The sequence below is a fragment of the Cariama cristata genome, unplaced genomic scaffold (assembly GCF_000690535.1).
Source record: "Cariama cristata isolate BGI_N322 unplaced genomic scaffold, ASM69053v1 scaffold6301, whole genome shotgun sequence".
Classification (NCBI taxonomy): domain Eukaryota; kingdom Metazoa; phylum Chordata; class Aves; order Cariamiformes; family Cariamidae; genus Cariama; species Cariama cristata.
This window is the reverse complement of record NW_009597495.1, coordinates 132,527-158,681: the sequence shown is the minus strand read 5'-3', so window position 1 is coordinate 158,681 and position 26,155 is coordinate 132,527. Positions and strand designations below refer to the sequence as shown.

The following is a 26,155-nucleotide window of genomic DNA, read 5'->3' as shown; positions in this document are numbered from 1 at the left end:
CCTCGCACGGTGGAGGAGATGCATACTGCTGGGATCGATGCCGGAGCAGCACGGGAGCGGGTTGGGGAGAGGCACAGCTCCGTTAGACCATAATTAACTTTTGGTAACTTAAAAGTGGACTTTTAGGTAGTTTTTCTAAAGTTTAAAGCCTTTGATTCATCATCCTGTGAAGTGGCCCTCAGCCTCCCTGCTACGGGGGGGCAGTGACAGTGCTCCGGGTAAGGATGCAGTGCCCAGCCTTTGGCATCTGCTCCACCTCCACACTCGAGGACCCTCACCGAAGCCAGTATCCAGACGTGTGTACCGCACTTTGCTTTCAGCTTCCCTGCAGCGAGCCTGGGACAGCCACCGGGCCATCTCCACGACCCCTGCGTGGCCCAGCTGCCTCAACACATATAGGAAATAAGATTATCTGGTGTGTAAGGAGCAGTGACAGGTGAGATGCACCCCGCAGGCGCCACGGCAGAGGTGAAGCCGCCATCCGCACAGGGAGAGAACGTTTCTCACCCCTTCCCTCATCAGCATTTCCTTCACTGTCAGCCTCATTGCTGGCAGAGTTTGCTGGGAGACTGCAGACCCCGTGATGCCAACTGGAAGAAAAACTGTGGGCTTCTGGACTCAGCAGGTCAACCTTTGTCGCCGCAGTGATTTTTTTAACAGTGCAAGTTCTGTTCTTGGCCAGCTAAATTGGGAGCACTTGAAAGAAACCTGTGCTTTGGCTTTGCCCAGCCCTTCCCCATACCCCTCTCCAGACCCATCATGGATTTCAAGGGACAGAAACATTCATTATTCAGACACGGAAGGTATGGAAGATGGAGCAGGCTTTTCCCTAGATAGCTGGGACAAAGCTGTTTTGCTCAAAGCAGGATGACCTGCTGTCTTCCCCCTCTTTAGTGGTTCTCTTGTGCTCAGACCACGTGTGGTTACGTGCCCAGTTCTGCAGGGACAGACGGACAAGCCACAGCCGCGTCCACCCAATATGTGCAGCTGCATACACACAGCAGCAAGTGTGCAAATTCTCCTGACCATCACCTTGCTGAATATTAGCACATCAGAGCAAATGCAAGCCCGTGGCTTGAACCTGGAGCCTCCCTTGCTGGCTGGGCAGAGCTGCCAGGCTGTGTTTGTGGAGTTCACCGTGGGCAGAAGGACAGTGACTGCAGAAGTAAGAGTGACCGAGAGACCCCAGACCTCCCCAGCAGCACTGTGTGCTTGGGTGGAAAGGAGTTACATGAGTGACTCGCTCCAGGCTTGCTGGGACGTTGGACACGTTCGTTCTCTTTCTTCCCTCTTCTTCCTGTATGTGCACCCTTATGGTACAGTGGCATCCTGCCCTGCTCCTGTCACCTCCTCAAGCCCCTTTCCTCAGGACCCCTGCGCCTCCCCTTGCCATCAAGTCGCCTTCTGTCTTTGCTTCTGCTGGCCAGGATGCTGCAGAGAGGACGAGGTTGACGCAGAGGAGACGCTTTCCTGTCTCTGTGGCCCACGCTCGGGCAGTGCAGGAGCACGTACGTTGTTCTGCAGAGGGACAGCTTGGGTCTCGCTGCCCTGTTGGAGGAATTACTGTTTGGCACAGGGTAGGCAGCAGCTGGAGGGGTCCCGTGGTCCGGTCGAACACACAGAGCTGTAGGTGAGTCCTGACTTCAGTCCTTAAAGCAACCTACGCTCCAGCAAAACAAAGAAACAAAGACTAAAACAGAAAGCCCATTTCAAGGGTATTGCCTCATCCAGTCCTTCCAAGCTCAGGAGCCGTGTTTCTAACAGAGAAGCCAATCACTGGAAACAACAACAACAAAAAAATGTTCCTTTTCTGTAGCTTTTAGAGGATATAGCTGGGGAGGGGAGGGGGGAAAAAAAAAAAAAAAAAAAAAAAAGAGATTGTCTCTCTTCCCCTTGTCAAAATCATCAGTAGCTAAGTCAGAAAAAAAAAATGTTCAAGTTATGGGTTGCAGCAGCAGCCAACACTAAACATTCAAGTCGATAATTTCACTATGTACATTATGGGTGAGACACGGCCCTGCCCGCTGGGACTCCCTTCTCCAGTGCCGCTGCCACGAGCCGTTATCTGATCCGCTTCTCCACTGAGTACACCGAGATGTAGTAGTCATTGCTTCCGACTGCCAGATGAGGCTGCGGAAAGAGCAAATCGGGGATAAAGGTACAGGTGTCACGCAGTAATGAGAGGCACATCACAGGCAAAATGGTAACGGTCGACATTTTCAGCAGTAACGCCCAGATGCTCAAAAGCTCTTAAGTGCATCTGCCAACGCAGCTCTGACGACATTCCTGCCAGCACCTACATCGTCCCAGCGAGTTATATGCCCATTTCAGCCAGAGGGAAAAATTACGGTGACTATTAGTTGCCAACTGCTAACATAATTTTACTAAATGACTGCAAATCTGCTAGTTAGGAACAGTCGCCTGGACTGAAAAATCAGCATTCTCTCCACTGAGAGGCCTGGGAACAATCCCAGCCCTGAAGACCTGGGCTGGACAGGGCTTTGCTTGTTTGCTTATTTAAAGAGCAAAACATTTCAAACGGTGAGCCACTTCTTTCTCCATCCCCCAAACTGTAGGGCAGCAAAATCTTCAGCTTTTTGCAAAGCGGCTTTTCAAAACTGAGGAGACGAGCTTTCCTTTAACCTTGCTATCTTCAGGATGTAAAATGCACGTAACCTAGGCAGGAAAACTGCCTTCCCTCCCCCTGCCCAGCTAACACCAAACCAGCACAGCACAGCTCTTCCCTCCTCTCCTCTAGGCCCTTTTATCATTCCCACCGCTCTTTCCCATTACATATTAAATATTTGTGTTCTGATCTGCAGGTTTCCGAAATAACTGTCTAAATGCCTTCTTTAACCTCCTCCTGCTTTTCCTATCCATTCTCGTTCTGTTTTCTTAGGCTTTCAATCTCCTTCATTTATTCTCGTCTCTGGGTGAGCAGAAGTCCATAACACAGATGGGCACCTGCCTCCTAATTAAGAAGCAAGCAGATTCTCTCTAACGACTACTGCAGAGCCACCTCAGCTGTGACATATTCCGAAATTTCCTTTTTACTCTGATTCATTCTAGACTTTATCAGCTTATGCCTTTAATTTTTGCAGTTCTCTCATTTTTCTGACATGCAGTTTTTCTACTGCACAGCATTAGGTCTTCCTAAAGCCTTACATAAGGCAGTGTAAAAGCAGCCCCAGAGACACGAGGGTGAGCCTATCGTCTGCGAGAGAAGAGGCACAGAATAAATAAGCACATAAAATTTTGCGTGCTGGAAGTGAGAGACTGCACCTCTCCAGTCAGCTCCAGGCAAATTCACCTCGGACAACTTCTCTGGCAAGAACCAGAGCTAAGCCAGGCTGCAGTCCCAGAGGGACGAAACGGGAAGAAACAGGAACAGTAGATCAAGTCAATCTGTGAGCAAAAAGGGCTCAGCCGTTGGGAGTCCTGTTCCAGTCTTGGGTGCACATCATAAACCAGCAGCACCGGCGGCATCGCCAGCGTCGCTGTCTGGAACAGCCTGGAGGGCAAGTGCTGAGGACCTTGGCTGCGAGCTGGGCTCAAAGCATCCTCCGAAAAAGAGGCTGGGGCAGCACCTCTCTGTGCTAGAGGAGTCTCTGTGCTTTTCCCTGTTCCAATGCAGACATGAACAAAGAAATGCAAATTCCAAAATCCAAAAAGAGAGAATACAGACCCAGTGAGGATGGAAAGCCAGGCAGCTGATGGCTCCAACTCTTTGTCCCATAAAACCATCATAGTATTTGATATTGTTGATCAGCTCCCCGTTGCCATTGTAGATTGCAGTGAACTGATTCATTGAGCCACTGGAAGGGAATCGAGAGAACACGGTGCCACTTAGAATGCTGCGGTATTGTTGCCTACAGCCCCCTTTCCAGCTGTGTTGACCCAAGCTGGTTATCAGACTAGCGCACAATGAGTTCTTATAAGTGGGGAGACTGACTTCAGCTGTACCATGGCAACCTCAGTGCACAGGGGTTTACAGAAAGGTTGCAACCACAGTTACCTGTTACTCTGAGACAGAAAAACACAAAGAGCTGATGCACACACACACTGAGAGTGGATCATAGAATCATAGAATCATTACAGTTGGAAGAGACCTCAAAGATCATCAAGTCCAACTGTATACCCGATGCCACCCTGCTCGCTAAACCCACTAAACCATGTCTTGAAGCACCACATCTAAACATTTTTTGATCCCCCAACAACCTCCAGGATACGTGGCTGTGGAGCAGTTGCTGGTCCCCACTCGGAGCCCAAAAATACACGTGCTGACTTTGGACAGGGATCTGACATAGGAGTGCAAAATTGTACACCGTCACTCCAAGTCACCAGTGCAGAGGTTTCACTAATGCAGGCAAGGGATAAAATTCCTGAGCTGCAGACCTGGGAAAGAAGCTGCACTGTTTGTGATGAGGTTTAAACAAACAACAAACCCCCATGAATGATGTCTGCAGAGACAAATTTTCCTCTCTGTCCACTCCAGGGATGCAGGAGTTGAAACTAGAACTTACCATGCAAAGAGGTTGGCTTGTGGGTGAATGTCAAGGGCCGTCAGCCCTTTGACTATCTGAAGGACCTTCATGGACTCTGGCATCCGGGGGTCAAAGAACCGCACATCTCCATTTACACTGCCAACACATGAGTTTCACAACATCAGGCTGTACCCAAACCAGATCCTAAAGCCCAGGAACTCAAGCTGTATGCCTGTCTGTGAGCTGACCACCTCGATCAGAAAATTAGGATAGAGAAGGCAGCACCCTTGTCTTCTCCATCAGTACAGCTGAATTCCCACTGATGTCACTTATATTTGGTACCATCCACACGCATTAAGTGCTGTGCAAACAGCTCTGCCTCTGCCCTCAGGAGCGATCCATTATTACTTTTATCACTTACAGCCCATCACTGAGTATAAAGGCCTTTACCGTTATGTCATACTCAATACACCAAGCTGTATGTCAGACTCGAATTCCTTCTCCTTTTCACAGGAGGAAATTGTATTAGAAAACTCAAACCAGATGGGATCTGCTGGTACCATCCGTTATGCCAAATGTCTGGACACAGATGCACAAGTTCTCACTGTCCAAAGTACTCTGTGGACCAGGCGTAACAAACCCTGCTAACGCTCAGGCAATGTCAATCCTATTAACGGCTTCATTAGAGAAGAGAGGGTGGGGAAAGCAACCGCAGCAGTGGCAAGATACTGTGCTTAGTAGATCAAGCACCTTTCAAACACAAATGATTCCTGGTTGTTAAGTGATCTCTCTGAAATACATCAGTAGAATCACGTCTGTTAGATGTGAAGGGGGTGCATCTTTTCCTACAGCCCTGGAACCGAGGACTGAAGACTTTGCTATGGTACATCTGCTCTTCTGAACTCCTTGTAAGAGAGTGGTCGACTGAGGTACAGAAAGACAAACAGAAAAGTCTCTTAGGGAAATTAAATTCAAAATCAACTCATCAATCTTATTCTGCTGGTAGCAGAAGTAAGGCTTTTGGCACCACAACTTTTTAAAGTGTTATTTTTTCTTCCAAGTCACTGATGGCCCTGCAACTGTGAATCGTCCTACAGAGTTAAGAACAACAAAGGCATTAAGCAGCACATTGCCTTCCATTTCTTTACCTCTGGAATACCTAATATTGATCAAAACGCTGTTATACAGCATTATGTCTATCATTACAAGAAGCTGCAACTCCAGCTGTCACATAATTAAGTTCAAGATAAATTAAGTTTGAGGTTGATTTAGATCCTCGACTACACGGAAATATTGTTTGAGAGAGATCAAATATACAGTGAATTCATTTAAAGCTTTGAACCTCAATAAGACTGGAAAATGGCTCTGTACGTAGTGGAAGACTATGCAAGAGCTTTAAAATGGAACTGAAGTTTTGTGATGAGGGACTACACAGGGAAACACAGCCCAGTTGAACAGCAACAGGCAACAACAGCTACGCTACTAAACCAGGATATTCCGAGGGTGTTGAAGGACCTTTTCTAGCAACACTGTCAGCCTGATAAAAGCAGACCTGCTGGTTAATGAGAAGGGCTGTGGCAGCACTAGCGCAGAGATCAAAGCGGTTGAACACAATATCACCGGTGAACCAGCGCCAGGCAATGGAGAGCCGCAGGACCCGGTTCAGAGTCACCAGTCCTGTGTTACAAACTCTGGCCTTTGGTCCAGAGAAGAAGTTTTGCTGAGGTTCAGAGAAAAGCTGCACAAGCAATACAGTGCCTTCAAGTGTTTCAGGAAATGGTTGTACCAAGACCTGGCTACGTCCTAACATTTGTTTTTCTTGGATCTTGCTGTCAACTGAAGAAGGCAAACTGGGAGAAACCAAGAGCAAGGTGGCCTGTCTCAACAAACCGAGTCCCTTTGGGATGAGACCAGACCTGTACAACATTTTCTCATAACCTCTTTAATCCCAAGAGAAAGCACCATGTGCTGAGAAAGGCATTGAGGAGAGGGAAAAAAACGAGCCTCCAGACCCAGGCTGGCCAAGCATATAGGCCTGGCCCCTGGATTGCTGAAGGAGATTACAGAAAGGAAGATTAAAAACTCTAATATGTGAGCTCGACAAATCTGGGAGCTGCACCACATAATCCCCGTTCTGGAAATCTTAATACATTTTTGCTGGCCCATCCCCCACCTCAGGAATGTTCTGAATCCCAGAAAATTATGCTTTGTTTTCACTTTTTAATCAAGAGAAAGAGTCTCTGTGTGCAAACAGTGGCTTTGTGACAATAAATTATATTCTGCTGTTCTTTAATGGCCAAGTAAGTATATGCTGCCCTCTCTGCAGTATTTACCAGGCAGCAGAAATGGATTTATGTGTAGAAAATTGCTAGACAGCAAAGTAATCCTGCACAGCAATATGCCCAACAGATGCAACATCAACCTTCCTCCTCGTGTTCTCTCTCAAATGACCCCACGGAGATGTTGGTAATAAAGAAGAACAACCATAAGATATACTATATCTAGCTTAGGTTTCTGGTTCACTTGATTCCTCCCTCACACACCTCGTGATAGTGATTTCAGCAAAGACGCCTTCTTGTTTACTCTCAAACCTCACTAACAGGCTTCCAAGGAAAGCTTCACATTTCTTTTTGCCTTCTCTCCACCAAGTTTGGAGCAGGAGTGAATTACTGAAGCAAATGTCAAACTAAAGAGCTTTACCCTCTCAGCTGTTGAAATACCAGAGGCAGATTTTAAATAGAAAAGCAAACTGTGTTTAAGAGAAAACAGCTCAAACAGTAAAATCTCTTTTACCTGACACTCATGATGTTGCCTTCTGGATGTTTCTGCAAGTATGCTTTCACCACCCAGGCTGTGTGCTCTCGGTAGGTCATGACGCGGCTGAGGAACAAGTAGAGAAACGTTTTGCAGGGGAGGAGGAGGAGACGTGAGGATCCCACCAAAGCCGGGAAGGATGGGTAGTTACCATTCACTCAGAGCCATCCTCCTGTCAAAGACGCGGATGGAGCCATCACCCAGCCCTGCCACAATTAACGAGCGATGAGAATCACACGAGAGGCTGGTCACACAGCTGTCGGCTCCAGTGGGGATATCCTAAGGAGAAAGAACACAAAAACCAAGCTGAGACCATGATGTGTCTTCAAGTCACTGCAAGTGAACTGTCACTAAAACTTCAAGTCACTAAAACTGAACCAAGGTTTCCACGCACCACTCGGAACACTGTAACACTGCATCGGTGTGAAGTTTTCCTTCAGGCTCTCCGGACATGAGCAGAAATGAGGGGGTGGCGACCCTGGGGACAACGGTCGCTGCTGCTGCCCTGTGTTTGAGCCACAAGTCCCACAGTTCAACCCAAAGAGCCAGGCCCAGAGGAGGAATTCCAGCAAAACCAGCTTTTGCAAATTATTCAGCATTATAAACCCAAATGAAGGCAAGGTCTATTTTGGGAAGGAGGAATTAATATTATTGTCTACTAAGAATCTCTAATTAGTTTAAATAAATGGCCAGAGGAGTTATTTCTCCATAAAGCATCTTTGTTGCGTACAAGTCGTAAATGCCATTGGAACGGCAGGAGGGACAGTATCTATTTGGAGGAGAAGAGTCACATAAGACAAATATACCTGTAGAAAGCAAAAACTCATAATGGCATACATAAAACCACATACAAAACCAAAAGTACAGTATGCTATAGGTAACACCACCATGCAAAAAAAGGTACAAAGCTGCAAGTATCAAATTGACACCCAAATAAGTTCCAGGTAGTTATTTAAATGCCTCTTGTAAAGGAAGAGTGTGTGTGTTGGGCCCCTAGAAACAAAAAACGTTTTTACTGGAAGGTAGTTCCCTTTACCCAGAATGGCTTCAGTTATCATCAATGAAGTCCATTTCTTTCAGTTTGTTTTTTATTTTGTTTTTTAACCACTTGGCGCTCTTCCTCCTTTCATCATGAGGATCACCATTACCATTCTGCAGAGCCCCGGTGGTTGTTGCCAATGGGCCAAGCTAAGCAGACTAAGCGTGGCCTTCCTCTTCGCCACGGACAGCCCAGCCTGGCAGTGGCGGGCAGCAGGCAGCGGTGAGGCAGCTCTGATGCTCCTGAACAACGTCAGCGCAGATACGTGAGCCTCGGACAACACGCTGACGCCTGCCAACAACACAGCACCGGAGGATCACTTACGCAAGATAAGGCGAGCCGGTGCTGTGCACCTATCAGTCCTCGCTGTAGGACGTGTGCCAAGTAGATTCAGGTTATCTCATTAGAAGCCAGACATCGTGTATATTGAAAAAAACGACATGGAAAAAGAAGACTGGAGCTTGCGCAAACAGCTGTACTGGGAACACAGTGTGCACTCTTACTCTAATGCGGCTACTTTCTCCCTTTTTACTTGCTACAAGGAAAAGAATTGCTTGGAATAATGTCTACATCTGTTATGAGGAAAAACATTTTCTATTAAAACAGGTAAAAGAACTAAGGAGCACTGAAAAAGTAGGGTAACAATCAGGAGGTGCGTTAGAAATGCATTAGCTAATTTCACACTTCAAGCCTATTTTTGCTTCTGTGCACATTCACCTTTCCCAGCTGCTATTCACAGCCTCAGCTGAGCGCAGAAGCTGCGGGCTGCAGGCACCAACCTTCAGGGCTGTTCTCAGCAGCAATTCTAACTGCCTACACCCAGATCCTGGCTTTGAAGCAGGAACAATCAGCAGAAGTGAAAATGAAGCACTTGTTTCTTCAGCTACATCCCAAGTGCTTCCAGAGGCATGCTTTTTGTAGTTCAAAGAGTGGGAAGGCACCTTTATTAGCTCGGATTACATAGCTTTGCTGCTCTTTGTGCTGAATTTCACTTTTCCAGTGTTACCGAGTCAGGAAGTTTCAACCACTTGAATTTCAACACAACCAATCTTTGCAATTAAAAAAGGAACAAACATGGTTTTAGATACTTTCAGTGCAATCATTAATCATCATCATTTAAAAGATTTTCACCTCCTGATTTTTGCTGTTCCCTAATTTACATAGAAAAAATAACATGTGAAAGTAATTAAGATTAATGTAGGCTTAATTATCATGCATTACAGGGTCAAAGTGTCATAATTAATGTTCATCCAAGGGTAATTAATTTCTAGAAGCTAGTCTTCCTTTTTTCTCCAGCATGGTGACTCCATTCTCACAGACCAGCTGCTTCTCCTTAAATTCCTGAGAAACTTTCATTTGATTACGATTGACACGAATGCTTGCAGCGTCTTTTCCCCATTACACTGCACAGAAAGTGACGTACGACTGAAATACGGCTTCTGTGCCGCCTCATTTCAGAGGTGAGACGTGAGAGCCCAGGGTGCCCAGCGTGGGGGTCTGCAGAGCTCCCCAGGGAGCTGCCAGCAGGCGCGCAGGCACCTTCATGCTTTGATACCTGGGGCCAGACAACACAGAGGGAACTTCTGACCTGAGTCAGCCTGGCCCAAGCTGGCACCAATTCCACTGCCTGCGTGTGACCAGCGCACGGTTAGGCAACGCTCCTGTTTCTGTCCTGCTGAGCACTCGGGCCTGGGGGCGGACTGAACAGGTACGTAAGTGCTCTCTGCGCGGACGCAGCTTCCCTGAGAAACAGACCTTTGGCTGGCAGGTACGTTGCTCTGTAAATAGCTCTGCGTGCATCCCAGAGAAGCAGAGATGGCAGCATTAAGTCCGAATGCTCTACCACTGACCCAACTCACCACGAAGTTTCCTGAAGCGTCTTTACACAATTTCAGTTACGTGCTAATAGGAAACCCTCTCTGCATCCTGATGCCTGCCTCTGGATTTCACAGCCTCAGCTTTCCCAAACGCGGCTGCACACCGCCCAGAGTAACAGCAGCAGCTTCCAGGAAAGACCTGACACGTTCACTAAGTACGTGTGTATTTTCATTTATCTCGTAACGTGACTCTGAGGCAGGGAAGCAGGAGCTCCAGAACCTGTCAGCTCTTCACAGAGGAGTCTCAGATGCTTTGGCTGTGCATAGGGTAACTCGCTGTGTGGGATGGGCTCCGAAAGGGAAAAGGTGAACGGGACAAACGTGCAGATATTACCTGTACTTTCATTTCCCGATCTGTGTCCCAGATCCGGATTATCCTCACATCTCCCGATGTCATCAGGAGCCCGGTTTCTTGTTCCTCCTGCTCCTAAGACAAAACACAGGCAGGGTGTGCAAATTACTCTCCGCGTCAGCACAGGCAGAGCTGCACTAATTAGAACACCAGCTTTCCTGACCTCATGCTTCGGAAACTACCATTATTAGAGGAAATGTAAAACTACATACATGGACATCCATACGTCCTCCAAATGGGATCAAATCAGCTAGTCCTGGATTTGAGTCCAAAATATGTCTTTGACCCCTTGTCTAGCTTAAGTGCTTTGAAAAGCGGAGGTACAGATGGCCCCCACAGGCAGGAGAACACAGCCTTCCAGGGACGCTGCCAAGCCGCTGGCGACTTCCAAGGGAGTCTTAATAAATTATCCAGCACTTTATGAGAACACCAGATTAAATCATGATTGAAGTATACTGAACCGGTGACACCTCACACAGCAAGACCCGAGAGCCTCTGGATTACCACGATTCCTTACTCCAATAGAAGTACGTGGCTAAGGGGAGATGTTTCTAAACAAGAATAGCAAAGTCATTGCTGCAAGATATTGAATTAAACAGCTTGGTAGGAGTAAAAACCAATTTGCTATACAGACAGACAAGAAGGGGAACATTCTGCAATTACACTAGCTGAGATACATTTACGAGAGCTTGTGCTCCTCATCTTTGAGGGCATAAACTGATTGCTAGGCGAATTTAGAAAAACGTCCCAAGCCTGCTCTAAGACAATTACAGGGGAATTTCAATCCCCAAAACACCTGACACGGGCACCTGTGTACAGGCAGGTCGGCAGACTGTGGGAACTCATGACCTTTGCCGGTATGGCAATTTCCAGAGAAGAGCAAGTTCCTGTCACCTCCTTTCCCACCCGGAGGAATAAGATGCCCAAGAGCCATCGAGCGAGCTGGCTCTCCTAAGCGCAGAGCACACAAGTATCAGAACGAACCAGATATTGGGACTTGGGAAACCCCTGATTCGGCCGGGAAAATCTCCGAGGAACAATTCTTGTACATTTAATTAGAAGGGACTTCTTTGTACCTGTGTGCCACCTCCACAGTACAGAAATGTTTTGCTTAAAGCAGACAGCTGTACACCAATTATCTTTTGTTTTTTACTCTGCATAGGCTGACCAACTCCAAATCTACGGGTTTTCCAGGGAGACTCTTACTCATATGTTAAAAACACAAATAAAAAACCCCAGGAGCGCTACACGAGGGAACCAGACAAGAACTCCAGTTTTTGTGTTTGTTTTCATCTCCTCGGGCAGGGCTCTCCCTTTGGCAGAGGCAGAAGCAGCATCCTTGCCTTGCAGAGCAGCGGTTCACCCTCTCATCCACGCCAAACTGAGACTCTGGTGCTGAGAAGTGTTTTATAAGCACATGCAACCTGGAGTCAGAAAGCACTCTGCAATGCATCAGGACTGCAGGCTCCCGCTCTGAGCCATTCGCAGTCGCCTTCAGTGGTTCCTGTATTTCCACTCCACAACTTGCTTGTTCAGAAAGCACAAAGGTGAATTTGACTCGATCTACTGTCAGGAATTAGCCTCAGCAAGAAATTTAAACCTACCCCAACATTGTCTTTGTCACCAAAGGGCCATTAAGTACTTTTTACCAGACCAAACACCTTTACGGGCACAAAGAAAACAACAGAGGCATCCTGTAAACATCGAGTTTTCTTCAAAGATGATGAAACGACCTTGTTTTGCACAGATCCAGATAAAATATTTTGCCCATCTCCCCTTCCTAAGCATTGCATCCGAGTCGTTTTGTGATCTTGCTGCATACCACTGAGAAGATTACGGACGTTTATTGACAGTCCGTCACCTTACCGCAGGAAATCCAGGACTCTCAGCTAAGCTGAGAGCTTGTACCGTTATCTTGCGAGTCAAATTGATTGTTACTTCAGATTGCCTGGCAGCTCAGAGGGCTGCTAGAGATCCAAGGCAAACAAGCAGGCAGTGATTTAGATGATAAACATCACTGAAGTGTTTTCATTTGTCATCTTGTTTATGGCCCATGTGACAAGATAAACCTGGCAGGCTGAGACAGATATCGCCATTACCATCACTGGTGGAGTTAAGTAGGCAATGTGCTCTTAGGCAGTTTTAAAGCTCCCAATTTTCCAGTTACGTTCCCCAGTTTGAAGACAATGTTTTTCTTCAGTCTGACTGGTAGCAAGTCCCCAGCCTGCTGCGGTTCCAGGTGTCTTTTCTGCAGAGGGGGACAGAGATGGTGAATTTGGAGCGATGACTGGCATTTTTGGTGCTTATCTTGGTGTATCTGTCAGCAATTTAAGCACTGAGGATATTCAGTGATGCCCTCTAGGAGGTTACAGCAAGTTTCACCGAGGGAAGAAGCTCCAGAGGGGTTTCACTTTATGTAAAACGGCACAGCTATCTCCCATGAGAGGTAACCGGACAGAAAGGACAAGGGCTCATTCTGAAGCAGGGGCTGTCCGAGAGCCCACAGGTGGAAAGAAAGGAGGGCGATGATGTTGGTGTATGGTGCGGCTCATGGTCTTCCAAGCAGTCAATGTAGCTCCTGCCTTTCTTATAAAACTTAAATAGTCCATGTAAGTGACAACCTCCACACTCTGGGAGAGGGAAGCGCAGCATTTTGATCATTCCGTAACAAGGGATCTTCCCTTTCTTTCATCAGCCACCTTATTCTCTCAACAAAATACAAAATTCCGTTTTTGCCGCTTCTGATGCACAGTGCTTGCAAGCGGCCGAGGCAGTTTCAGCGTACAGGATGCTCCTATTGCACCACACAACGCAGGCATTAGAAATAACAGAATATTTGCATAAAAGCTGCAGCCGAGGAGAACTCCCAGCACCTTCCCTGCTGGGACAGGGCCAGCTCCGTCTGCAGCCCAGAACGGTGGCGGGTCCTGGCTGCGGAGGTCGCGCCTGTGCCGAGCACCAGCCCCGGGCCGGGGGTGTCCGCTCCCGCTGCAGCCCAGGTGATGCCCTGACAAAGAAGTGGGTGAAGGAGAGAGGGAAAGGGGACCCCAGGATGCAACTGGGAATGCTAAACCAGAATTCAAATGCGTCTCAAAAGAAGAAAAGCCTTTGTTCATAAATTTAAGTCGTTCGCAAGCGGGTGTCAGGGAAGGAAAGCTTCCTCTGACTGTGAAACTTCAAATTCAAAGATGACACTCACAGTATGACACCAGACATAAATAGCTGAACTATTTCTACGTAAAAGCAAACATTTTCATGGTGGAAATGATACAGTATTGGCTCATCTTTACATGCTAAATTCCTAGTATTTTGGGATGAGAAATAAACATAGGACTTAATACTAATTATCATTTCCTTTTTAATTAACGGAGGTCCTTCTCCAGGATGTTACAACTGAGACTGCAGTTCACCTGCTGGGTTTTGGCTTGTACGTTTGGCATCCAAGATGTTTCTCAGCCTCATTCTGGCCAAAAGGTAAGGTACTCTGCAAACCCATGCAATCTCAGCTCCTTGCCTGAGCCACGCAGCAAGGTTTTGCATTACCTGCCACCCCGTTTCCAAGCTCCCACCTGCTTACAGAAATGGAGTAAACAGGGGCAACGCCGTCACACCAGTGCAACCATCCGAGAGAGGCCAGCAGTGAAACCGTGGTACTCTCAGAAGGCAATGAACTGCAGAAACAGGCATCCTAGCAAGACACTTCTTTTAATGCATCATTAGTTAAGATTACAATTTTCCCATAAGGAATGTTATGTTCTCAGATAATGAGCAACAAATCTCCCACAGCTCAGGGAAAGAAATTCTTAAAGGTTTGTGGTGGGTTTTTTTTGGTGGGTTTTGTTTGTTTGTTTGTTTTTGTTGTTGTTTTTGAGTCTTAACACAAGTACTTGCAGCTCTGCATGATACAAGCTTATATAGAAGGCAACGTATACCAAGAGCCATTCTTGAAGCTGTAACTTTCTATGGCTGTTCCCTCAGGATTCCCCCTGAGCAACAGGTATTTGTCTGGGTGGGATAGTTCCTTACACAAATTTCAATAAATGACCCTGGTGTTGAGAGCAGCGGCATTCCGAGTGTCTACACTTACTTTTAATGTCACTGGAACGCGGCCAACCTGTACTTGGCATTTCAGTGAAATCAGGAATACCTACACAGAACACAATATAAAAGCATCTCGGATTCCGACTGATGACTTTTTAATCACGGGCCCTCCTGGCTGAGCTATGAGGTGCATCCCTGTTTTAATTTCCAGGAAGCAGTGGGAGGGTTGTACGACCTCACTTGTCATTAATTTCTACAACAACCTTTCAAAAAGTGTCGTTCTTCTTATGCCAAGGACTATGTGCAGCAAGGGAGAAGAGCAGCTTGATGCTGGGAATCCAATTAAAAGAACACCAACCCCTGGAGCTGCAATTTTTATTCCCATAAAAAAATCTGTCCAGAAATAAGGTGCTTCTCCCAAGCTTCTTGTTCCTAAAGGACAAGACACCAACGCCCGGGGAGATGTGGGAAGGCTTCCTCTGCTTTTCTCACTCTCCAGCATAAGCTCTGTTTGAGTTTGATCATTTGATCGGCTCCTTTCGCAGGTTAGAGCCTTCCCTCTGCCGAGGCTCCTCTCCGTCGCAGGCTGCCCCACGCAGCTCCCCATGAAACCTCCCTTCCAGTATGCTGCTAAATTCCTAAGAATGCTCCGAGGCTGCCTCTCCCCGCTCTCCCACCGGGATCGCTGCCTGCCTGCCAGAACCGTCAGCAGTATTCAAAGCAGGGCAGAGGCTCCAGAGGGCAAGGTCCTGTTTTTCTGCAGAGCAGGTATTTGACGTCTTTCACTTTGTTTCGGAAGCCTCAGGAGAGGAGGAAGGAAGGAGGGAACTGGCAAGTATGTGCTTATTGTTTCTTGCTTGGCATCAGTATAAATTTTCTTGAGGTAAGGGAGATTATGGCTGTTTACATATCAGCACCAACAACCCCCCCGAGGCAGCGATGGATAGAGGTGGCACAGGTCAGACATATATTCTCCTGTTAACACAGTCTCCTTCTTCCTATCGCACATTCAGTTATGCCGACGGGAGGTAACGCAGCGGTGTGCTGGGACAGCCCAGGAGAGCTCCGATGGAGCCAGAGGTGAAGCAGCCTGGGCCGAGGGTCACACTAACGCATCCCGGGACGACTGCTGCCTTCATGATGTTGAACGTGCCGGCTGCAGACTTTGCTGTGTGCTCACAAGGACTTGAAGGATTCCCGGGCTGACTTGCACTGTGGCCTGATATGACCCAGACCATTAAGCCAGCGGTCTTTAATTTACCACTGATCTGCAATACAGCAGTGCCCAGTGATTCCTGCCTAAAACCAGCACCCAGTGGTGCGAGAATGAAGAGACAGTCCCCTGTCTTTCTTTCAGTAAAAATTCCTCACAGAAGCCTGGGCAATGAGAACAGATTTTCTGTGCTTCAGTGACTAAACTAGTATATTTTATCTAAATATTGCTGATGTAGTTTGCTGTCAAGCAAATAGCTAATCTCATACATTTTTAAGACTTCTTCACTGGGAGAGAAGGAATCCTCTTGCTGCATTTTGCACTAGGAGAACACTCGGCCAGAAAATGCTGGTGAATGCTTTTTATTGATTCATGGTTATTTGTGTGCTTGGGACAGAGTGCGATTGCTTGGCATCAGCAGTATTGATCCAGCAAGGGAGTGGCTGGTATTTCCTTAAACTGTTCGGATGCCCAGTTTACTGAGCAGGGAATTCCCCACAGCCAAGTCTTGCTAATTTTAGCTTTTCTGTTTGCCAGCGGATTTTTGCGTGAAATGCAGAGCAACACATCAGCTTTGCTAATTTCTCTGCCCGTGCTCTGTCTCTGAACAGCAAGAGAGATTTGCAAAGACCTCAAGCTAAAGAGCTCTGAATCACACACCACTGCGATCATCTTCATCCTGTTAATCATTACAGACACATTCAGCTCTTATCAGTCAGCAAATATTAATAATTGATGAATAATCCAAGATGACTATGTCAACATTAACATCCATGGACGTGCATAAGCACAAAGATGCCCTGACACATTAGCCATCTGTTTCTCCCGAAGACCTCGGCAGTAGAGGAGGGGGCCAGGCTCCAGAGCAATGCAGACACTGCGCAGTCCTGCTTCTACAGATGGAGGCTGGGGAGTTCATTTACCTTCCTTCCATATGAAATAACAGAATTTGTAAAATCTATTAGGCATATCCTTGCCAAAAGTCCACTATTCTAAGCCTCTTGGGAAAGATTAATCAGCTTCTCCTTTTCACATGATCTTTATAGCAAAAGTGTAAGACAAATAAACCACAGTAGAATCCACACTAGCTCAACGGCGGCAGTTCACGTTTGGAACCTATCATTCAAACCCTTTTGTCCAGGGATGCTTTGAAATGCTCCTGGCAACAGAGTCCTGTACATCCCACCCACACCTCCTCTCCCTGCAGAAAGCATGACATGAATTTTCCCTTTTCCTCGGCAGTTGGCTATGCTTACCTAGAGAGCACAGACACCCTCCCTGCATCTCTCACGGCTGTTACGGACACAGACACAAGGCAAGGAATGGGAGAGGTACAAGCAGCAAAGCTTTCCCAGAACCACAAGGACCCAGCAGTCATTCAAACAATGCCAAAAAAACCAACCAACCAACTAACCAGTCAACCAACCCGAAGCCAGATGAGGAGATCCTGCCCACCCCAGCTGATCATAGGTAACAGGAAAGAAAGCACTCACCTCCCTGTTTACTTCTGTCAAGATAGATTGAAACCCTTCGGGCCAGACCTGTGAGAAGACAGGGATTAAGGGGTTGATGCTAAGGGTAAGACGGTCAGCCAGAGCAAAAATAAATCTTAAAAAAGGATTAGAAAAAGCAACTCAAATTAAAGGAAAGAACATAAAAGAGAAGCAGAAGCACCAAGAGCAGCACATGCCTCCATCCAGAGAGCAGGCACTAGTTCAATCACAGCATTCCCCGGGAAGCCATCAACGCTTGTCATGTGTGAAGTGAGTGTTCTGGCTGGCTGACAACAGCACAGATTTGACATTTCTTCTTGAACAACGAGACTATCCTTTGCACGTTCTGGTCCCTGTTCTGAAGTAAAACGCATCAGGAAGTGACAAACAGAAATCCAAATAACTCATGGCATCTGTACAAATCAAACCAAGTGCAGAACACGAGGTTTCTGCCGTGGAAGGGCTGGGCTCCCCACAGCAAGTGCCGTCGTACCCACTTCAGTGGACAGATGGCCAACCAGCACCCAGAGAGTGCGAACCATTTACGGGTGCTCCGTTTAAACAACTCCTAAATGGAAAGTTAGCCTCAGACACGGACTACAATTTTTAGCCACTGTAAAGCCCCTGGCAACGAGAGCATGGCAGCAAACGGGGAAGAGCGAGAGGCAACTCTGGAAAATCCTGCACAGGGAGCTCCAGGTGTTCAGGAAGAGACCTGGCTGAGCCCTTCAGCCCTTGCCCTTTACACGCAATATACTGGTTCTCTTTGCTGGACCGGAGAAGGGAAAACAACGCAGGCATCTGCAGAGAGCACACAAGGAGCTGGGGAGGGAACCGCTGAGCAGACGGCGTTGGGTAATTGTGAAGCAGCTGGTTACACTTCTGTATTTTTCCAAATTCCAGAACTGTGCTGCTTTCAAGGACAGAGCCATTCTGGCCAGGGAGTTGTGGCTAGCTCCCCTTTGTCACAAAGAAACAATACAAAACACAGCAGATTTGTCCAGAAGCACGAGCGTGGGCACTTGTCGTAAGAGACAGCCCCAGAGCTGCGCGACCCAGCCAGCCCGGCAGTGCAAATTCAGAGCAGCTCCAAACCGAGCTCTCGTAGGCATCAGGCGATGGGTCTCTGTGCTGCTCTGCAAGCTCACACAACCCGCAGCCTTCAAACACCCTTTTCTATAGAAATTGCCAGAATTCCTAAAGTCTCCTGCTGTCAAACCACAGCTTCAGAGCACGTCAGTTTATGGTCTTCCTACGCTGCTCAACAGAAAATGCTTGGTTTTTCCTACATCTTTTGAAACACTAGGCTATTCACAACAAGCGTTTTGCCTTTTTCTCAGCCTCCTCTATCTCTCACGCTGGGGACTCCCAGTCACTGCCTTATCCTAGAGCACCTGCTACCAATGCTGCTTTAATAAACAGCTGATTTTGATTGGAAGAGACTTTCTTGGTGCATCATGAGCACAGATCTAAACAAGATCAAAATCAACAGATCTTACATTGGAAAAAAGAGGGTGCCCACACAGTAGTTTGCCAGTGTTTTAATTAAGACTCACCTACCCTGAGCCTCAAGTCAGCTATTAAGTGCAATGAATTGGGGCCAAGCTACTCCTGAGCGAGAGTATCCCCACACAGGGGTTTAACACACTAACTTAGCTGTATCAGCTCATTTCTCTTTCCTCAGGCTGCACGCCACAAACGAGTCCTTTATACAGAGTGTAAAAGCTGAAGTTCTGTGCCTTGCTCTGGTCTGCTCCCCGCTCCCAGGCAGCCCCTGAACACGTTATTGTTGACCTCCCATTACTCGGATAACCCAGGGATGCTTTTCAAGCTTCCAAAGGATGTATGTAGGTATTGCATACTCCTCTCTCCTTTTACAAGTGGAAAAACTGCCTAGAAAAGTCAGTATTCTGGTTGCTGTCAAGATGACCATTAAATTCATAGATGAGTACGACATGGGGGAAAAGGGTGGGAGAGGAGAGAAGGAAATCAATAGTAGGAGGAAACAAACTCCAGTAAAACTCCTGAGCTCTGCAGCTTCAAAGATGCATCTTCAGTTTTATAAGCCAGTGCTGGGCCACAACTACAGTCTTGGCAGCAAGAGGTAACTGTTCAAGTCTCATTTCCAAGGGGACCTGATCCACATAGCTCTTTTGAAGTGACTATATTTATTTCTCTCTCCACAAAGAAATCTGTCCTTCTCTTCTTCCAAACATAGTTCTAGTGCTCCAAAAGTGCAACAGGACTCAGACTTCCCAAGACCACAAGGGAAAGAAAAGGGCAAAACTCCATAATCTTAAAGAGAACAGACTTAAAAGTTTAAACACTCCTGTTTTAGCAAGGGTAACCATTCAACTCTTATAGCTAAATCGGCTCTTGCCTCAGCTCTTAACCTATTTTACAATGTCAAACATCAATGCTAACAATCCTTTCTGCTCTATTAAAGGCCTGTGGAGAGTCAGGTACAATCAGCAAATGCGATGCTTTCGTAAGGTGCGCATAGAAAGTAAGGCAGGAAAATGGAATAAGCCTGAAGGAGTTCAGTCAACATCCTCCCTGAACACGACTGATGATGAAGCAAGAGGCCGATGATCGGAGCAGTCTGGGGGAATTCCCAGTTGTTTGGGAGAGTTTGTTACCAGCACCAAGGACGCAAGATCCTGAATCCAGGGATGGTAAACATCAAACAACATCCTTCAGGAAAGCTGCTATTGACAAGAAAGAAATACAGACCAACCAAATAACACTACAAAGGGCAATTTGAGATGACTACTGGACACTTTCCTCTCTGCCTAAGGAGATCCAGGCCTTTCACCACTCGGTGCATTACCACCATTTTCCTCCTGCTTTTACTGACATCTCTGAAAGAGCAGGTTTTGACTATGGCAATTTCCACAGTAGGATGCAAACTTCCAGCAGCTTATAATCAGTTTTGTGCACATACCACAACAAGGCACAGAGCCTAAAATTACCTCAAATACGGTTCCTTTTCCCTGTAACACCACAGACGAACCATGAGGTGTTAAGGAAAACACAACACATAGGAGCTCAACAAGGCAGCACTAGTAAAAACCAACGAATAGCTAACCGAGCGGTGGTGGGCTCCTGTGATGAACCACATAAGCTCAGAAATGAGAACTGTCAGATTTTAAGGTCAGGATGAGTTATGATGGTCATCTTATCCGACTTCGTGCATAGCACAAGCCAGGGAGCCTCACCCAGCAATTTCTGCATCAATCCCACAAGTGCTGATTGAACTACTGTACATTTAGAAAAACTTGTAGCCTTGATTAAAAATATTTAAGTGACAGAGAACCACTATTCGAGCATTAGTTCATTACCAGAAATGTCCACCTCCTTTAGTGTCCTAAAACAGACTTCAGGCTTACTCAGACCAGTCTTCTGGCTTCATCCTGTGTATGGCTGGATGCCAGCGCTCCTTTTTACATCTTCTTCTATGCAAATTTTCTAACATTCAAAGTAGGTCAATGTCTAACTGTGCTGCCCTTCTGCACGTGTCAGATTTAGATCACATATTCTCTTGCCACCTCCTGACCCACAGTAAACAGGAAAGAGTAAGTGCCAAAATTTGAGCTCAGGCTAAAGGAGGTCACAGGTGCAACATGCAAAGCTGTGCAAAGGCTGAGCAGCCCACCAGAAGGAAAGAGGCAACACGTGAGCTCCTATCCAACCCAAAGGGGAAGAATAACCTTCTGCCACAACAAGCACGGAGCAGGGCAGTGCCCGTTTCCACCGTTGTTCTACAGTTCTCTCCTTAGGAACACCGTTAAGAGGAATGCTTGGGCAAGCCAGCTGCTGTGAAGCTTGTAAAGGACAAAGACTTTGTACCCTTCTGCTCCCCAGCAAGAGGCTGCTCTGGTTGTTCTTCAGTGTGTGTGTGAGGTTCCTGTGTTGGGCTTTTGGTTTTGCTGGTTTGTTTTGTGAGAACTGGAAAAGTAACTCCTCACCCAGACCTGGCAGAAGGCCATTCCAGACGGCAGAGACTGTCGAACAACGATGTTACCGACGGCTGAAGCTGAGAAACCCATTTTACCCTCCCCATCCCTAGAAAAAACCCTACCATCACAGATGATTTTTACACGCCCCCCCCAACAAAACATAGTGGGCACCCACCTCGTGTAGTTGGCAGCATGTCTGAGAGCCCCTGCCAGGCAGTTACCATCTCTGGGTTCTTTTCCAGGTCTGCAAAGTTCTTCCACACTCTGATGGCACCATCATCTTGGGGAGCACAGAAAGAGAGGACACCACGCAACGTCACTGCTGATGCAGCTCTCGTAATTACTCATGCACAACAAAGGAAGAAGCGGAATTGTAGTCATACGAACTCCAAAACTGAGAGTGTCACTTGAACTTAATCCTTTTTATCACAGCTGTTTTTCCTCTCTAATCTTACATCCATGAAACCTAAAGCATTGTTCTACTGGGATCAGTTCTGGAAGAGCTTTTCTCCTTCCCTCGAATAACACCTGACATTAGACATTGCTCCATTTCTTCGACCAATTCATTTTCTCTAGGGTTCGAGTCTGTCCTCCTTGCTGAGAGCCACAAAAGTACCCTACTAAATACAAAATACAAGCCCACAGAAGCTGAATCAAAGCCCAGGCCATCAGCAGCAAATCTTTCAAAAACATCGTGTATTTTTTCAATTCGCTCCCCATCTGTGAAACTTTCGTGCTAAGAATCAATAAATTGAAAGAAAAATGTCCTAAAGGCCCTCTCAGCTCCTCTTCCACCTCTCTTAATTATACCCAACCTGTACATTTCAGCACGAAGTTTGAAAAGCTATTGAAAACACTTAGACTGACAGGTTTAGAATGGTTCCTTGGGAGAGAAGCAGATCTTACTCACAGCTTTACAGACCAATGAATGGGAAAGAGCTCTTCATGCTACCTTACGTGATGCAACAGGGCATTCTAGAGAACTGCTTCCCCTAGGTGAGAGAGACGGACTAGAGATAAACTCAGAACTATTTGAGAATTTTAGTGCTTAAAATAGGCCTGGCCTGCTCTAGACTTAAAACAGCACAAGTAACAGAATTTGATTTCTCATACTTTGGTTTGAGCATGATTTCCTTTTCAGCTCTGGACATCAGCTTTTAACCAACTAAAGTCACTTTGCCCGAGCTATTGTATAGGAGGAGATTACCAGGAACTTGCAACGATAGGTAAAGACTCAGAAAGACGTAACAAAGCTCTGATTGGAAATGGTTTCAGCAAGCATCTGACTTGTTAGTCATTTGAAAAATCTTTGCAGCACTTACTTATGCAGTTAAGAGATTTCAGTACTGCCAGAAACAACTTTCAGGTTTGATCCTGGAAATGTCTCCTCAGCTGAGACCAGGCAGACAAGCCACAGGGGAGGGAAGGGTCAGGTTGGGCCAAATTCATAGAGGGGAGAGCGAGAGGTCCAGAACAGCTCACATGGACTTGAATTCTGTAAAGGCACCCTAGTCCTGCCCTCACAGGTGGCAAAATGCGTTATTTACCTGTGGCAGTCAGCAGCAAGGAGCAGTCCTGTCCATTCAGGTACTCCATTGCTGTGATCCTGGTGTATCGAGGGTTCCCGTTGTGGAAATAGTCCAGCTTTTCACCTTTTTCCCAGTCCCAAAAACTGGGGGAGGAAAAAATATGAAGTCAGTTCTTGGTTCTCTGTGCAAGCTGTGAAGAGATCTACTTATTACAGCAAAACTAAAAATTACACACATCAGATACCAATTCAATTTGTTTTTCTCCTTTGGTATTCAGCATCATTTAATTAATAATGTATGTCAACCTTCTACGAAAGAAATAGGATAAAAGCCCAGTTGTAAGTAACTACTATAAATCTGTCAGGACTCACATGCAGCCCTCTAACCCAGCACCCTCTGTAGAAAAGGACTCGGTGCAACGCCTACAACGATGGCACCGAAATCCAGGAGGACTCTGCCCCGTCTCCCTGCCCTGAGAGAGGGAAGGATGCCCGCAGAGGGGAGCAGGGGAAAAGAAAAGAATGACATACGGCAGGGCTACCCTGTGATTATCCATACGCACTCTTTGACGTGCTGCTCTGAACCTGTCCACGCGTGCTCCGTGGCAGCGGGTGCTTTACAGACCCGCAGAAACTCTTACCAGATGCTGTCTTTGTCGGCTACAGCGATGCAGGGCGTGAATGGGTGGAACTTCACCACGGAGGGGACGCCCGGGTTCCTGTTGAGGAAGATCTGATCATCCAGCCGGGAAATACCTGCGGGGGGACGGGAGGCAGCCACGGCTCAGTGCCTGTGAACATCCCGCCCGAGGGATGCCCAGCTTCCCTGTGCCAGGTGTCACCGCTCTCCTCCTCCTCCTCTTCCCCCAGTTCTCACCAACAGATCCCCCAACACTGTCCTCCATCAACAACCTTCTCAGATTCTGGTTATCCGACAGCCCTGACTCCTCCATGCCGATTTGTCTCCTGTCTTAGGGTACAAACTAAAAACCGTGGTGACAAATCAGGGGGTCCTTTACTTTGATAACTGAAGAGAACACAGCAAGCAACACAACCAAGCCCAGAGAAATACCAGTTTGTGTTGACAGAAAAAATCAACACTATTTTTTCAAATATAAAAAAAAAAAACCAAAACTTTTTTTTTCAACTTAAAATACAGTATTTAATTTTAGCTTGTGGATTATTTATTTAACCTTCCATTTCAGTTCTTCTAAATTTTAGGTTGATTTGCAAATGAAAAATGTATTTTCCATGGAGACGTTAAAATGATGGTTAAAGACCTTTCTCATCTTTTCTTCAGAACAGTTTGCTATTCACAAACCATTCTGGTACCCCTGACACTGCAATTTTTCAGCACAGTATGAATTCATCACACAAACCCGTAAGCCCAGGAGACTTTTACTCAGCTCCAGTTTGTTTTAGAATGCATCCATTTAATCTAATTTTCATTAAAAGATTGTAAGTCTATTTTAATTCTTTTTAATATTTCACATTTTCATTTTTTTTTCATGAATACTGGCATTTTAGTCGCTCAGGTCAAGCAACCAAATACGAACACTGTCTCGAAAAGATTTAACTTCTTCAGGCAGGCATGAAAAATCCCCTTCTTTGTATTCAAAGAGATCTCCCAAGCCACGTCCTGGGCTCCAGTTTCATTTCTATATTACTCTGGTTTATGATTTCTGCAGTTTCATGACATTAAGCTACCCATCGTACTGACTTGAGCCCAGCAAACCTCCAGACAAGGTACACGCAGGAGGCTGAGCCTTGGGCAGTTCTTCATTCAGCAAATTATTATTTCCAACTCCACGTGCCTCGGTGAGCATCCCAGGAGAGGAACAGCCCCCACCCGCACGGCTCTGCCCCTGGGGATGCTGCCAGACAGATGCCATGAGAAGAGCTCCCATAAATGCCACTCCCCAGCCTCTGCTGTTCAAGACACGCAAGCAGGAATAATTTAAGTATGTAAATTCCTGAGGAAACTTCACTGGGTTCCACTACATTAAAATAAATTCCTGTGCTAAAAGAGTTCTAGCCCAACCACTGCCTTGTAGAGGCATAAAGAGTCATAAATAAAAGCAGCATCAGCTTTCTGGAGAGTACATGCTGATGAAACCCAAACCTGAGGCACGTTAGAGGGAAATGCGTAAGCAGCACACATAAAGTCATACATACGAGTATTAAAAATACAAAGGGATATCAAGAGCAATCAATCATTTACAGAGTTCAGCAGAGTGGGGAATGCGAAAGACATCATTGAGATGTCTTCCGAGTGCGCAGAGGACACATCCAGCAGCTTGGCAGGGCTGGTTTGCCACGACCGGCTATGCAAACGGTGTCTGACAGACATCAAACCCTGCCGGAGTCTTCTCAGCCAGACTGCAGCTCTGAAGTTTATCCTACAATATTCTGCTTTCTATCCCTTTAAAAACATAACCTACAGTACCCATCTGAACTTTACAGGACAGGGAGGAAGAGTCCAAATTGTGAATCAATAGCATCTGTTATGGGCCTCTGAATTATTGATTTCATGCCAACTGCTCTGGCTCTCGCGGAGGTGCCGGCTGTGATCAGGTACGTGGCTGAAGAGCTCAGCTGCTGCCCATCAGCCGACAGACACTTGCATTGGAAATGGGATGCTCCGGCAACTCGTTCAAGTGGGGAAGCCATGCTTTCACGGCAAGCTCTCTCCTCCTTCAAGAAAGTCATTACTCTTAGGCTCCTCCGCTCCGCGCTGGACTCGACAGGTCAGCCAGCCTGGTGCTACGCTCTGGCTCAGCACTCCACTTGGGACCGACCACGTCATTTTCTAACACGGCGCTGTAGTGAAGTTTTCAAAGGGGAAGGCAGAGATTTGACATTTTAAGTGGTCGCCCCCCTGAGCTGGCGAACAAAACCAGCAGCTGAGAAGGGAAAGGTGAGCGACTATCAGCAAAATACCCTACAGCAGCATCGCCTTGCCTGCACATGGGAGTGAGAACAGGCACCTTTCCAGTTTGAGGGTCAGCATGGGCTCACTGTTAATTGGGGTTTTGCAGTTCAGCAACCTGACCAAACGCAGTGCCCGGAGCTCGAGGAAGCTGCCTGCAGCACGGGCAAGAGGGAAATCACTCACCCTTCTGGATGATCTTCTGGGCTTGCTTCCTGACACGAGCATTGCGCAGAAACCGCCACTCTCTCTCCTTGCGAATCTGGCTCTCCAAGTCATGCTCTTCTGGGATCTTTCAGTATATCAACATATTCACAACACAAAACAACAGTAACCATCAAAACTCCACAAATTACCTTTGTAACGCACACTCATACACATGCACGTCAGACTAAGCCATAAATTCTTTAGGGTCTCCAGCTTCAG

General features: G+C 46.8%; 1 protein-coding gene across 1 annotated transcript in view; it reads right to left on the bottom strand.

Annotated features, from left to right (window-relative positions):
- Positions 1-2,061: 2,061 nt before the first annotated feature.
- RPTOR (regulatory associated protein of MTOR, complex 1) overlaps positions 2,062-26,155 on the bottom strand; it is a 156,526-nt gene continuing 132,432 nt past the window's right edge. Inside the window, 12 exon segments of the mRNA XM_009708907.1 lie at positions 2,062-2,130; positions 3,686-3,815; positions 4,524-4,640; positions 7,278-7,364; positions 7,450-7,577; positions 10,549-10,641; positions 11,384-11,517; positions 17,314-17,361; positions 21,448-21,552; positions 22,820-22,944; positions 23,442-23,556; positions 25,916-26,021. Of these exon segments, the coding sequence (XP_009707209.1) occupies positions 2,062-2,130; positions 3,686-3,815; positions 4,524-4,640; positions 7,278-7,364; positions 7,450-7,577; positions 10,549-10,641; positions 11,384-11,517; positions 17,314-17,361; positions 21,448-21,552; positions 22,820-22,944; positions 23,442-23,556; positions 25,916-26,021 (1,257 nt within the window).